The 15,800-nt window shown below is 34.2% G+C and overlaps 1 protein-coding gene across 1 annotated transcript in view; it reads left to right on the plus strand.

Annotated features, from left to right (window-relative positions):
- Nucleotides 1-455: 455 nt before the first annotated feature.
- The window catches only part of CATSPERB (cation channel sperm associated auxiliary subunit beta), a 95,046-nt gene continuing 79,701 nt past the window's right edge, over nucleotides 456-15,800 (plus strand). The window contains exons 1-3 of the mRNA XM_045561962.1: nucleotides 456-534; nucleotides 8,447-8,535; nucleotides 10,453-10,593. Coding sequence (XP_045417918.1) covers nucleotides 456-534; nucleotides 8,447-8,535; nucleotides 10,453-10,593 — 309 coding nt within the window. The remainder of the gene's footprint in view (nucleotides 535-8,446; nucleotides 8,536-10,452; nucleotides 10,594-15,800) is intronic.

The following is a 15,800-nucleotide window of genomic DNA, read 5'->3' on the forward strand; positions in this document are numbered from 1 at the left end:
ATAAGGAGTGGCCGGAGACTTGTATCCTTGGCATAGTCAGCAAGAATGTGCAGGGATGCTCAGGATCATGTGGATTTTCTCCCCCAAAAGAAATGCACTAAAAATACTAGGTTAAGTTACAGCTGCGTCATCCTTGAAGTCTTTATTCATTTGGGTTCTCTTTTATGTAGCTATATCATTGGTCTCACCTCTCTAACAGTTATTACGTTGAAGAAAAAACTAAGCCACATCTCTTTCCCAGGTTGCAATCATTTTACTTAAAAATGTATCTTTAATACCAATTAGGGAATAAATTTATAGCTTACTTAACTGTTACGTTGTCTGCTTTTGTCACATAATGCAAAATATTTTTAAGTTGGAGAGATTTCTTTACTACTTTGTAGATGTTTATAGCAAATAGACTCAAAAATATGTTCAGAATAATTGAATGGAAGTAATTCTTATTTTTTTAACAGATGGAATCATCACTTATATATGTTATAATTTTACTTTTGAAGATATTTGAATTTTCATCAGGAGTAGTATATAATAAAGGTAAGTTTCAGACTTAGTCCCTGTTTCCTCTCAGGAGTTCGAATTTCTATCCTTTCTTCATTTAGAGCTAAAATGTTTTTCTATTAGTATTTTTTATTTACATTACCTTCCAGTTGTTTCCCAGTATTATCTATTATACTCTGGTCTAGAGCTTCTAATAATATCACTTTGAATCTATTGTTATTAAGTTGTATACATAAAGGCTTTTCTCTTTTTATAGTATTTCATCACTTAGAAGTCATAGAATACTTAAAGTTTAATTTTATATTTTCAAAACTTTAAGTACTTGAACAGACATTTTAAAATTCTTTCCTCCGTGAATAGTTGTGGGTAGTGTGAATTATAAACCAAATTACAACGTTAGTGGATTGAGATTGGAGAGAATTTTCTGAAAGTAATACAGAGATTGAATTAGTCAATAGGACTTTTATGGTGATAAGAAAGATACAGAGAGGGCACCTTTATCATGGGAAATTTATGGCCTGCTTTAGGTAGAAGGGAGAACGGCAGAAAGCCCTTTTTGCATCTGCTATTTCTCAGTTGCCTTCAGCTCAAAGTAATCATTGTGCCAAAGTGGCACATTTGGGGGTGGCATGTTCTGATCTCCTACAGCAATATTATGTAAAATAGATTAGTGGAGAGAGAGATAGAAGGCACTCTTGCTGCTTCTGGCTTCAATTTCATGGCTAGTCCCCCCTCACCAGCAGGAGATACATTCCAAGACCCCCTGTGGATAACTGAAACCATAGATATTACCAAACCCTATATATACTGTTATTTTCCATTACATAAATACCTATGATGAAGTTTATAAATTAGACACAGTAAGAGATTAACAATAATAACTAATAATAAAATAGAACAAGTATAACAACATACTATAATAAAAGTTATATGAATGTGGTCTCTCTCTGTGTCTCAAAATATCTTATTATACTGTACTCACCCTTCTTGTGATGATGTGGGATGATACAATGCCTATGTGATGAGATGAAGTGATGAGATGAAGTGAGATAAATGACACAGGCGTTGCCCATCTTTCTGATACAAACCTTTTTAAGGGGTGTGAGATCAAAACCACAATGCAATTGTGTTGTGGTTTAGATTTGCATTTCTCTGGTGATTAATGATGTTGCACATTGTTTATACACCTTTTGGGCATTCATATGACTTTTGAGAAATGCTGTTCAGATCTTTTGCTCATTTTAAAATTAGTTTATAATTATTATTTTTGCTATTGAGTAGTTTGAGCTCCTTATATATTCTGGTTATTAATCCCTTGTCAGATGGATAGTTTGTAAATATTTTCTCCAAATCTGTGAGTTGTCTCTTTACTTTGTTGATTATTTCGCTTCCTATGCAGAAGCTTTTTAGCATTATGTGATCCCACTTGTCTATTTTTTGCTTTGGTTGCCTGTGCTTTTGAGGTCTTACACCAGAAATCTTTTCCCAGACTAATGTCCTGGAGCATTTCCCTAATGTTTTCTTCTAGTAGTTTCATAATTTCAGATCTTAGATTCAAGTCATTAATCCATTTTGATTTGATTTTGTGTATGGTGAAAGATAGAGGTCCAGTTTCATTCTTCTGCATATAATTATCCAATTTTCCTAGCACAATTTATTGAAAAGACTGTCCTTTTCCCATTGTAAGTTCTTGGCACCTTCATCAAAGATGAGTTGGTTGTAAACGTGTGGCTTTATATTTGGGTTCTCTACTCCATTCCATTGATCCATGTGTCTGTTTTTATGCCAACACCATGCTATTTTGGTTACTATAACTTTGTAATAAATTTTGAACGCATGTAGTGTGATGCTTCCAGCTTTGTTCTTTTTGCTCAGGATTGCTTTGGATATTTGGGGTCTTTTGTGGTTACATATAAATCTTAGGATTTATTTTCTGTTTCTGTGAAGAATGTCATTGGAGTTTTGATAGGGACTGCATTGAATCTATAAATTTCTTTGGGTAGTATTGTCATTTTAACAATATTAATCTTACAATCCATGAACATGGAATATCTTTCCATTTTTTATGTCCTCTTCTATTTCTTTCATCTGAGTTGTATAGTTTTCCTTGTATAGATCTTTCACTTCTTGGGTTAGATTGAGTCCTAGGTATTTAATATATTTTTGTAGCTATTGTAAATGAGATTGCTCTCTCAATTTCTTTTTCAGATTATTTGCTGTTGACATATATAAATGCTACTGATTTTGTATACTGCAACTTTACTGAATTTGTTTATCAGTTTTAACAGTTTTTTGGTGGAGTCTTCAGGTTTTTATAGTTATAAGATCATGTCATCAGCAAACAAGGCTAATTTGACTTCTTCCTTTCCAATCTGGATGCCCTTTATTTCCTTCTCTTGCCTAATTGCTGTGGCCAAGACTTCCAGTATTATGGTGAATAATAGCAGTGAAAATGGGCAACCTTGTCTTCTTCTAATCTTTAAAGAAAAGGCCTTCAATTTTTCCCCATTTAGTAAATGTTAGCCATGGGTTTGTCATAGATGGCCTTTATTATTTTGAAGTATGTTCTTTCTATACCCATTTTGATGAAGGTTTTATCATAAAGGGATGTTGAATTTTATCAAATGATTTTTTCACATTTATTGAAATAATCTTACGGTTTTTGTTCTTGATTCTCTTAATGTGGTGTATTACATTTATTGATTTGTATATGTTGAACCATCGTTGCATCATTGGAATGAATCCCACTTGATCATAGTGAATTATCTTTTTAATATATTGTTGGATTCGGTTTGCTAGTATTTTGTTGAGGATATTTGCATCTATATTCATTGGGGATATTGACCTATAATTTTCTTTTTTTGTTGTGTACTTGTTTGGTTTTGGTATCAGGGTAATGCTGGCCTTGTAGAACAACTTTGGAAGTATTCCCTCCTCTTTAATTTTTTTTTTTAAGTGTTCAAGTAGGATTGGTATTAGTTCTTCTTGAAATGTTTGGTAGAATTCAGCAGTGAAAGCTGCAGGTTCTGGGCTTTTCTTTTATTGGGGACTTTTTATTACAGCCTCAATAACATTATTCATTTTTGATTTGTTGAAGTTTTCTATTTCTTCATGGTTCAATATTGGTAGGTTGTATATGTCGAAGAATTTATCCATTTCTTCTAGGTTTTCCAATTTTTGACATATAGTTCATAATAGTCTCTAATAATTCTTTGTATTTCTGTGGTGTCAATTGTTATGCCTCCTTTTCCATTTCAGATTTTGTTTGGACTTCTCTCGTTTTTTTCTTAGTATAGCTAAAGGTTTGTTGATCTTGTTTATCTTTTTTAAAAAACAACTTTTTGTTTCATGGATCTTCTCTATTTTTATCTCAATTTTACTTATTTCTGCTCTGATCTTTATTATTTCTTTCCTTCCACCAATTTTGAGTTTGGTTTGCTCTTGCTTTTCTCGTTCTTTGAGGTGTATCATTAGGTTGTTAATTTGGAGTCTTTCTACTTTTTTGGTATAGGCATTTATTGCTATAGACTTCCCTCTTAGTACTGCTTTTTATGTATCCCATAGATTTTCGTGTGTTGTATTTTTATTTTCATTTGTTTAAAGAATTTTTAAAATTTCCTTCTTATTTTCTTCATTGACCCATTGTTCATTCTAGATCATGTTGTTTAATTTCCATGTGTTTGTGTATTTTGTGAGGTTCCTGTTGTTATTGATTTCTAGTTTTACTCCATTGTGGTCAGAGAAGATACTTGATAAGATTTCTGTTTTTTAAAATTTATACTGACTTGTTCTGTGGCCTGAGATATGGACTATCCTGCAAAATGTTCCATGTGCTGATGAAAAGTATGTGTATTCTGTAGCAGTTGGGTGAAATGCTCTGTAGTTGTCAGTTAGGCTTATTAGATCTAATAATTGGTTTAACTGTTCTGTCTCTTTGTTAATTTTCTGTCTGGATGATCTATCCATAACTGAGTATGGGGTGATAAAGTCTACTGCTCTGATTGTATTATAGTTTATCTCTCCCTTTAGGTTTGCTTTATATATTTGGGAGCTCCAGTTTGGAGTACATAGATAATGTTATATCCTCTTGCTGAATTTACTCATTTATCATTATATAGTGACCTTGTCTTTTTTTAAATAGTATTTGGTTTGTAGTCTATTTTATCTGATAAGAGTATAGCTACTCCTGTTCTCTTTTGGTTTCCAGTTGCATATATTAATAATATCTTCTTCCATCCCTTCACTTTCAGTCTATGTGTGTCTTTATACTTGAAGTGGGCTTCTTGAAGGCAGCTTATATTTAGATCTTGTTTCTTTATCTATTCATCCACTCTATGCCTTTTAGCTGGAGAATTGAGACCATTTACATTCATTGTTATTATTGATAAGTATGGACTTACTACTGCCATTATATTGCTTGTTTTCTGATTGAGACTCCTCTCTTACTTTCTTCCTGTCTCCGTTTGCAGTTAAGTGAATATATCTGGTAATATGTTTTAATTTGTTGCTTTTTATTTTTAGAAAATCTATTATAGGTTTTTTATTACCATAAGGCTTACAAAAGCATTTTATAGATATAGCAAGTTATAGTAAGAGATGACAACTTATCCTACAATATAAATAAAGGAATAGAAATAAACAAAAACAAAAAACACAAAAAATTCTACACTTTAACTCCATCTCCCCCCATTTTGACTCTTAGTTGTCTCAATTTACATATTTTTAAATTATTAATACCTTTCTCTTAATAGGTTGCTGTAGCTATTATTCTTTCTCAAAGATTTATCTTTTAGGCTTCATGCTAAAGTTATGGGTGGATTGCTCATCACAAATATAGTAGTACAGTATTATGGATTTGTCCATGTACTTAATTTTACCAGTAGATTTTATACCTTGAAAATTTTTCTTTTGCACATTAGTATTTTTTTCTTTCAGATGGAAGAGTTTCCTGTAGGATAATATTTCTTGAAAGATGGTCTAGTGGTGATGAATTCTCTCAGCTTTATGTGTCTGTGAAAGTCTTTAGCTCTCCTTCAAATTTGCATGACAAATAATCTTGGGTTGCAGTTCTATTCTTTGTGCACTTTGAAAATGTTGTTCCACTCAGTCTTGGCCTATAGAGTTTCCGTGGAGAAGTCTGTTGCCGGATGAATTGGAGCACCTTTATTTGGTTTTTTGCTTCTTATCTCTCACTGCTTTTAGGATCTTCTCTTTGTCCTTGACCTTTGAGAGTTTGATTATTAAATGCCTTGAGGTAGGCTTATTTGGGTTCAATCTGTTTGGTGATCTAAGAACTTCCTATACATGAGTATCTATATCTTTCTCAAGTTTTGGAAAGTTTTCTGTTATGATTTCTTTAAATAATCTTTCTACTCCTTGCTCTTGTTCAGTTCCCTCTTGAACATCAATTATTCCTAGATATAGTCTTTTGAGGTAACTTTCTATATCTTGTAGGTGTTCTTCATTTCTTTTCATTCTTTTTTCTGTTTTCTTCTCTGGCTGTATATTTTCAAATAGCCAGTCTTTGAGCTAATTCTTTCTTGTGTTTTGTTCATTCTGCTGTTAAAAATCTCTTGAGTTTTTCATTGTAGCAAATATATTTCTTAGTTTCAAAATTTCTATTTTTTTTATTATTTTAATTCCTTTGTTAAATTTCTGAATTGCTTTTCTGTGTTATGTTGGCGATCACTGAATTTTCTTAAAACTGCTATTTCAAATTCTTGGCCCAAGAGCTCACAAATTGCCATTGCATCAGGGTGAATCATTGAATTTTTGCTTTGTCCTTTTGGAGATGTCATGGTTTCCTGTTTGCTGTTGTTTCTTGTGAGTATAAATCTATGTCTCTGCCTTGAAGGATTAGTTACTTATTTCAGTTTTCTCTGTCCAGCTTGTTTGTGTCTTCCTTGAATATATTTACATAGCAAATCTTCACTGCTAGGTTGCTGCCTCCTTTTCAGCTCTAGATGGTACCTGAAGTGCAGGTTTGCCTTGGCTCTAGCAAATGATCAGAGCACTGCCTATCCCAAATGGGAGAGGTCCCAAAGGGATAATCCTGGCAGTGTGGGAAGGCTGGTTCTAGGGGTTCATAGGGAAAATACCTCCTATAGTCACTCTTATGTGGAACATCTCCTTTGGCTGAGATACAGAGTAGAGTTTACAGTCTGGGTCTGGTAGTCTCATCTCCTCTCTTTGTCTCTGCCTGTCCCCAGAGATATTCCTACCTTCAGGCAGTCATGATGCTATCCATGGGTTAAAGCAAGGCCAGGTCTCCTGCCAGGCAACCCGAGAAGGTGAGGAAACTGCTTGATCATCTCAAGAGTTGAGGGGAGGTTTTCCACATGGTTGTTGCCTGGCAGAATAGGTAAGTGTGCTTCACAGATATGGAAATCTGGATCTTCTACTGTCTGCTCAGAGTTTCTCCACTTCTCTGTGGCCCCAGGAACTGGGTCTTCCACACACTTGAGCTCTGACTGTTGCTGGTGAAGATCTTGGTGCTGTATTTTTGTTTTTGTTTTTTCGTCAGGGGAACAGAAGACAACTTGCCTCATGCTTCCATTTTAAAACCAGCAAGTAATTTTATTTTTATCTCTAATTTAAATCCAATCCTTGACATTGTTCTTCCTCTGTCCCTAGATGTATATTTGGGCTGGCTTCAAGACTTATTTGGTTATAAGTGGGTGATTCAAGTGGTTGGTTCTCCAAGCATTTCAGATTTTAAAACAGCTTTGCATTGTAATTGTTGTAAAATGCCCAAGCCCATGTAACAGTTAAAACTTAATTCTTGTTTTATATTTGAAGTGTCCTTCCTTCATCCTGTTTGTGCTTCTGTTGGTGGGAAACCTGTAGTTAAAGAAGAAAGGTTAAGATCAGCTTTTCCTTTTCTCCACCTAGTGTTTAGGTTCCTTTTCACTGTCTTGCTAACTCTAGGTTTGACCTTGACTGCTCCAGGGCTGTAGCCAGGGAGGGGTAAGTGGAGGCAGTAGTATAGTTCCGACCTAACTGGTTCTGATGTGACCCTCTGACACCTGCACTTTCTGATTCCAGCAGAGGTGTAAAGCTACCTCAATCTCTGGTCACTTGAGTGAGTTCTTCACAGCCTCCTCCCCTTCATTATGTTTTTAGGAATCTCTTATCTACAGTTCTTCTAACAAAGGCAAACTTCTCCATTCTCACTGGTCATTTATTCCTTTGTCAGCTCCTAAAACTCCAGCTTTGCCTTTAAATTCTTTCTGTTGAGATCCAGTTGCCACTCCGAGACACCTATTAGGACAGGATACTAGATGACCGCAAACTAGTTCCTTCTCACAAGTGGCCTACATATGGCCACGGGAAACTTTTGCCCTAGCAAATTTTGGTTGTGTAGGACTCCCAACATAGCCATCTCTTTTTTGTCAAACGATCTCCTTTTCTCTTCACCAAATCATCTCGTCTTTTAGATTTTCTAAGCAGGACTCTGAGTTTGTGCCCCAAACTGCAGGGATACATGTTACATTTTTGAGTGTACCCCTGATAGCCTCTTTCCTCAGACTCAAGGTAAGGAAAAGCGATATTCCTCCCAACATCTTCATATCAGTAGCTCTCTCTCAAAACATAAATAATCTCTGCAATCTCCAATTTCCCACCCTCCTATACCCTCATCAATGGTGAGGAGTTGAAGTGTCAAGAACTGGTATTTGTCTGACTCTAAGAATTTTGCGTCCTCGTCTAGCCTGTGGTATCTCAGTACTTCAGCCAAGACTTTCTTTTTAGTGTCCTGATACCACATCTTTAAAAAGAAAAACAGTGGTGGAAGATTTAAATTTTATCTGGAGTAAAGTGGATTTAAAGTATACAATTATAATTTCTATTCTTTAAAAATATTTTGTCAGTTTTAAAAATTTGATGCTTTTAATGGAAACTCTTCTTATCAGTGACCTAAAAATATATATGTATATATTTTATTATTTAGATGTTACGGAGAAACGTTTTGCTTGTTCTAGCAAAGGGTTCCCCAAAGTGAATGAAATAATCAAGTTGTATCTTTCCTCAGAAAACTTGGTAAGTTCCACTATTAGCATGTATTATGACCCTTCACATTCCTTTGAAGTCCATGTGTAAAACTAATTGGGGAGGTGAAACTCTATATAAATAATAATCTTTTCTACCTTGCTATTTCACATCCACTTGGATTAGGTAAAATATTTCATTTAGCCGTGCCTTGGGTGCTTTGCTTTCTTTCTTTTTTTTTTTTTTTTAAATGCCTCATCCCTCCTTTTTAAAAAGATTGTCTATAACAATCTTCGTTTTTTATGGGGTTGATTTGTCCTTTTGAAGTTTGACAGATGTAGCCTATTAGAGAAAAGAAAGTCACCTCACATGACCTTGAGAAAGAATCTTTCCTTGTATAACAAGTACCACATTGCAGTTGTCTTTTTGGATAAGGGATGATATGATCCTTTGGTTAAAATAATGGAGATTTCTTCAAAAAACACACAAGAAAATAAAATAAAGCATACTATTAACATAGCCATGATAACAAAACCATAAGTTAATAAAAAATGTACAGATTACCTAAAAATCTATGATAAATATAATAAAAACAAAGAAAAACTCCCCATGAGAACAAATACATTTATGCCTAAGTCTGCTTTGACTTAGATCCCAATTCTTTCTTGATATGCCAAATATATATTTAAGGTTTGTACTTGCAACTATTATGAAGTGCAAGCCCTTTGAGTCAAAAATGCTATGGTTGTTTCTGGTTATATATTATGGAAAAAGAATGGGCTTTGAATAAAGACAGACTTATAGAGCTGGTGTCAGATCTTGGTCCAGCCATTTATGGTCTTTGTACCTTGGGGCAGGTTACCTCACCTCTCTGAACGTCATTTTTTTCCTCTTAAAAGAGAATTATAACCTATGTTTTGGATAGTTGTGGTGTGATAGTTCTAGTAATAGTAGCATTAGAAATAATATTAATAGCTAACATTTACAAAGTATGTATATCAAGCATTTTTCAAAGTGTTTTATGTTCATTATGACACTTAATCTTCATATTTAATCTTCCTTGAGGTAAGTACATTGTCTTTTTACTTGATAACGCTGTTAAAAATTGTACTCCCCTCCTAAACTCCTGTACTCTCAAACTGCCTTCCCTGCTTTATTCTTATAATTTATTCTGCATTTATTTTACTTGTTCTATTTTCTCCTTCGTTCATCTACTAACCATCCACCAATCCATCCATCCTGTTTGTCTCCCTGCCAATCCACATTCAAATGTAAATTCCACAAGGGCAGAGATTTTTGTCTGTTTTAGTCACTTCTGTATCCATATCACCTATAACACTGGCAATTCATAGTAAGGGCCCAGTAGATATTTTTGGAATGAATGTGTTTCCTTATATTTTAGATAGGGAAACTGAAACTCAGATAGAGAATTTGCCCAAAGTGATCGTTAATACTAGTGATCGTTAATGGAACTAAAGCTTTTAGTATGTGTTTCATGTTAGTTTTCAGTAAAATCCACCATTTGTGACTGCTACATTTTCACATACCTTCTCAAAATTAGGAAATAGTCAATAAAAAAGAAGTAAGATGAGCTTTGCTTCCTTTTTTATTTACACACAAAATAATATTTTAATAAAATTCAAATTTCTATATGTGATATCATGTGGCTTTGATTCTATGTTTACTACATGTATTATAATAACTATTACCATCTCTATGATAGAAAAGGTTATTGTAAGGATGAAACCTTTATGACACTAGCATAATAGGTTACTGAGTTCTGAAAGTATACTTTTAAAATTAGATTTTTTTTTTCTAGCTACAGATGGGAATTACTAAAGGTACCAGTCTTTAGCAACATCTACTTTTCACAGAGTAGTGTCTTAATTTAAAAGTCTAACTTTTAAATTAATGTAATATGTGTCTCTCTATCAAATTGTTATTACATTTTTTCTCTCTTTCCTAAAGAAAATCCAGTGTTTTTTCCAAACTGAAAATGAGATTTCTTCAAAGGCAATGCTGAGTGTGTTCACCTCAGGAGGACTTGCTCCCAGCTTGGGAATCATGAATAGTACATATAATGGCATCTTCCACTTTAATTTATCATTGGTAATTATATTTTATTTTATTCTGTGATATGTTAGTAACAAGAATCATACTCTTCTTCCTTATAGGATGTTTTCTTAAAAAATATGTAGTTCAGTAATATTACAACTATGTATGTTTTAAACCCAATAATACAGTGTTATATTTTTTACCTTATACAGTCATATATTTCTAAAGAAATTAAAAGAAGAAAAAATATTTTTTGTCTCATTTACCTATACATTTACTATTTATACTGTTCTTCATTCTTTTCTACATCTACAAGTTGCCATCTGGTGTCACTTTCCTTCAACTTGAAGAACTTCTTTTATCATTTTGTACAATGCAGATCTGCTAGCAATGAATTCTCTGGGCTTTTTTCCCCCTTAAAAGTGTCTTTATGTTTTTAAACAACTTTATTAAGATATAATTCATGTACCATACAATTCACCTATTTAAAGTATAAAATTAAATGATTTTAGTATATTCATAGAGTTGTGCAGCCATCACTATTATCTAATTCCAGAACATTTTAATCACTCTGAAAAGTCAGCCCATAACTATTAACAGTCACTCCCCGTTGTCCTCTCTACTGCCCAGCCCTAGGAGACCACTGATCTTCTATCTCTATAGATTTGCTTATTCTGAACATTTTATGTAAATGAAATATAATATGTAGTGTTTGTGACTGGCTTCTTTCAGTTGCATAATGTGTTCAAGGTCCATCCCTACTGTGACATATATCAGTACTGCATTCCTTTTTATGACCGAGTAATATCCCATTTTATAGATAATACATTTTGTTTATCCATTTATCAGTTGGACATTTGGGTTGTTCCACTTTTTGCCTATTTTGAGTAATGTTGCTGTGAACATTTATGTAAAGGTTTTTGTGTGAAAATATGTTTCCATGTCTCTTAGATACATAGCTAGGAATGGAATTGCAGAGTCATATGGTAACTCCATCTTTAACTTTTTGAAGAACCACCAGACTGTTTTCTAAGGTGGTTGTGCTATTTTACATTCCCACGAGCAGTTTGTTAGGCTTTCAATTTCTCCACATCCTCACCAACACTTTTTTCATCTTTTTTTTTAATAGTCCTATCCTAGTATGGATATTAGTAGTATAAAGTGCTATCTCATTATAGTTTTGATTTGCATTTTCCTAATGACTAATGATGTTGAGTATCTTTTCATGTACTTACTGGCCACATGAATATCTTTCGGGAAATACCAATTCAGATTCTTTGTCCAATTTTAATTGGGTTATTTGTCTTTTTATTATTGAGTTGTAAAAGTTCTTTATATAGTCTAGATAGAAGTCCCTTATCAGACCTGATTTGCAAATATTCTCTCCCATTCTGTGGGTTGTCTTTTCACTTTCTTGATAGTGTCCTTTGATGCATGAAATTTCTTTGATGGAAATCCATTGTATCTATTTTTAATTCTGTTGCTTGTGCTTTTGGTGTCATACGTAGAAAACCATTGCCTGATCCAAAGTCATAAAAATTTACCCCTGTGTTTTCTTCTAGGAGGCTTATAATTTTAGCTTTTACATTTAAGTCTTTGATCCACTTTGAGTTCACTTTTGTATAGGGTGTGAGGTAGAAGTACATATTCCTTCTCTTGCATGTGGATATTCAGATGTCCTAGCACCATTTATAGAAAAGACTGTTATCCTTTTCCTATTGAACCATTTTGGCACTTCTGTTCAAAATAAGTTGACCATAGAGGTGAGCGTTTATTTCTGGATTCTCAATTCTATTGCATTGATCCACATGTCTGTTCTTCTGCTAGTATCATGTTGACTTGATATCGTTGCTTTGTACTAGGTTTTTTTTTTATTTCAGCATATTATGGGGGTACAAATGTTTAGGTTACGTATATTGCGCTTGCCCCACCTGAGTCAGAACTTTAAGTGTGTGCACCCCTTAGACGATGCGCACCGCACTCATTATGTGTGTATATACCTATCCTTCCCTCCCCTGTCCCATCGGCCCAACCCCCGATGAATGTTATTACTATGTGTGCACTTAAGTGTTGATCAGTTAAAACGAATTTGATGGTGAGTATATGCGGTGCTTGTTTTTCTGGTCTTGGGATACTTCACTTAGTACAATGGGTTCCAGCTCTATCCAGGATAATACAAGAGGTGCTATATCACCATTGTTTTTGAGGCTGAGTAGTACTCCATGGTATACATAGACCACATTTTCTTAATCCACTCATGTATTGATGGGCACTTGGGTTGTTTCCACATCTTTGCATTTATGAATTTTGCTGCTATAAACATTCGAGTGCAGATGTCTTTTTTATAGAATGTCTTTTGTTCTTTTGGGTAGATGCCCAGTAATGGGATTGCTGGATCAAGTGGTATGTATTAAGTTGTGAAATCAGGAAGCATAAGTCCTGCAACTTTGTTCTTTTTTTCCCAAGATTGCTTTTGTTAGTGTGGGTCCCATGAGTTTCCATATGGATTTTAGGATAAGCTTATCAATTTCTACAAAGTAGCCATCTGGAATTCTGTTGGGGGGATTGTGTTGAATCTGTAGATAAATCTGGGTGATACTACCATCTTAATTACATGTATATATTTATTTCAGCATATTACAGGGGCACAAATGTTTTGGTTATATATATTGCCTTTGCCCTGCCTGAGTTGGAGCTACAAGCATGTTCATCCCCCAGATGGTGCACACCACACACATGAGGGGTGAATATACTTATCCCCTCCTTCCCCCAAACCTACCTGACACTCGATGTATGCTACTACTGTATATGCACGTAAGTGTTGATCAGTTAATACCAGTTTGGTGGTAAGTACAAGTGGTGCTTGTTTTTCCATTCTTGTAATACTTCACTTAGTAGAACGGGCTCCAGCTCTATCCAGGATAATACAAGAGGTGCTATGTCATCATTGTTTTTTTGTGGCTGAGTAGTATTCATTGGTATACATATGCCACATTTCATTAATCTGTTCATGTATTGCTGGTCACCTGGTTGTTTCCACATCTTTGCAGTTGTCAATTGTGCTGCTATAAACATTCGAGTGCAGATGTCTTTTTTTCCCTTTTGCTAGATGCCCAGTAATGGGATTGCTGGATCAAATTGTAGTTCTACTTTTAGCTCTTTGAGGTATCTCCATATTGCTTTCCATAGAGGTTGTACTAGTTTGCAGTCCCACCAGCAGTGTATGAGTGTTCCCATCTCTCTGCATCTATGCCAACATTTGCTGTTTTGGGACTTTATGATAAAAGCCATTCTCAATGGAGTTAAGTGATACCTCATTGTGGTTGTGATCTGCTTTTCCCTGATGATTAGAGATGTTGAGCATTTTTTCATATGTTTGTTGGCCGTGAGTCTGTCTTCTTTTGAAAAGTTTCTGTTCATGTCCTTTGCCCACTTTTTAATTGGGTTGTTTGATTTTTTCTTGCTGATTTTCCTGAGTTCTATACAGATTGTAGTTATCAGCCCTTTATGGAGTTTGTGGCATGTGAATATATTCTACCATTCTGTAGGTTGTCTGTTTCCTCTTGTGATAGTTTCCTTGGCTGTGAAGAAGCTTTTTAATTTGATCAGGTTCCAATTATTTATTTTTATTGTTGCTGTGATTGCCTTTGGGGTCTTCTTCATAAATTCTTTCCCTAGGCTGATGTCTGTAAGAGTTTTTCCAACATTTTCTTCTAGAATTCTTATAATTTCATGCTTTAGGTTTAAGTCTGTTATCTATCATGAGTTGATTATTGTGAGAGGTGAGAGGTGTGGATCCTGTTTCAGTCTTCTATATGTAGCTATCCAATTTTCCCAGCACCATTTATTGAATAAGGATTCTTTCCCCCAGTGTATGTTTTTGTCTGCTTTGTCAAAGATCAGATGGCTATGTGAGGATGGTTTTATATGTGGGTTCTCAGTTCTGTTCCATTGGTCTATGTCTCTGTTCTTGTGCACCATCTTAATAATGTTATGTGTCCCAATGTATGAACATCTATTTCTATTTATTTAGATCTTTAATTTCTTTCAATAATGTTTTATGTTTTCAGAATATAGGTTTTGTACTTCTTTTGTTAATTTTGTTCCTCATATTTTATTATTTTTGGTGCTGTTGTAAAGGGAATTGCTTTCTTAATTTCATTTCCAGATTGTGCAGTGCAAATGGATAGAGATACAATTGATTTTTTCATATTAATCTTATATCCTGAAAACTTGCTGTACTTTTTTATAAGTTCGAATAGGTTTTCAGTGGTCTCCTGAATTTTGTTTCTGATTGAGAAGTTAGCTGTTAATTTTATTATTATTTCCTGTGTGTAATGTGTCATTTTTCTCTGGATGACTTTAAGATTTTCTCTTTGTATTTACCCAATTAAGGTTATCTAGTCTTCTTGAAGTATAAGTTTACCAGATTTGGAAAGTTTCTGCCATTATTTCTCCAAAAATTTTTTCTTCCTTTTTCTCCATTTCTTTTCCTGCTGGGACTCCAATTATGCACATTTTGGAACATATGACATTGTCCTAGAGGTCTCTAAGACTGTTCATTTTTTTTAATCATTTCCTTCTTTTTCATATCAGATAATTTCAATTGCTGTATCTCTAAATTCACTTATTCATTCTTTTGCCATCTCTAACCTGCCATTGAATTTGCTTAGTAAATATTTCACTTTAGTTATTATACTTTTCAGCTTCATTTCCATTTGTTTTTATTATTATATTTTTCATTTCTGTGTTGAGATTCTCTATCCATTCCCATGGAATGACAATATTTTCCTTAAATCTATGTATGTATTTGCAATACTCCTTTGAAGTCTTTGTCTGCTATCTGGACTCATTCTGAGTCAGTTTATTGTCTACCTTTTTTTTCCTTGAATATGTTACACTTTCCTGTGTCTTTTCATATCTTGTTTTTGGTTAAAAACTGACATTGAAGATAATAAGCTGTAGCAACTCTGTGTTCTGTTATGTTCTTCTGAAAAATTGCTGTTCTTATTGTTATTCTAAAGAGCAGATAACTTGCCTTGGTAGAAACTGCAAACTGTCTCACCTGCGATTTTGGCAGCTGATATCTCTGTTCTTTTAGTTTCCACAGCTGATTTTTAAAAACTGGTCTTCTAGGAATGTCCTTTGCACCTGTATTGCCCAAGCATTTGGGCAGAGTTTATATTTAAATCTTAGGACTTATCATTCTTGCAGTTTCCTTACTCCTGGGATTTTCCTCTTAACTTCCAAAATCCTCTGCC

The sequence above is a fragment of the Lemur catta genome, chromosome 1 (genome assembly GCF_020740605.2).
Source record: "Lemur catta isolate mLemCat1 chromosome 1, mLemCat1.pri, whole genome shotgun sequence".
Classification (NCBI taxonomy): domain Eukaryota; kingdom Metazoa; phylum Chordata; class Mammalia; order Primates; family Lemuridae; genus Lemur; species Lemur catta.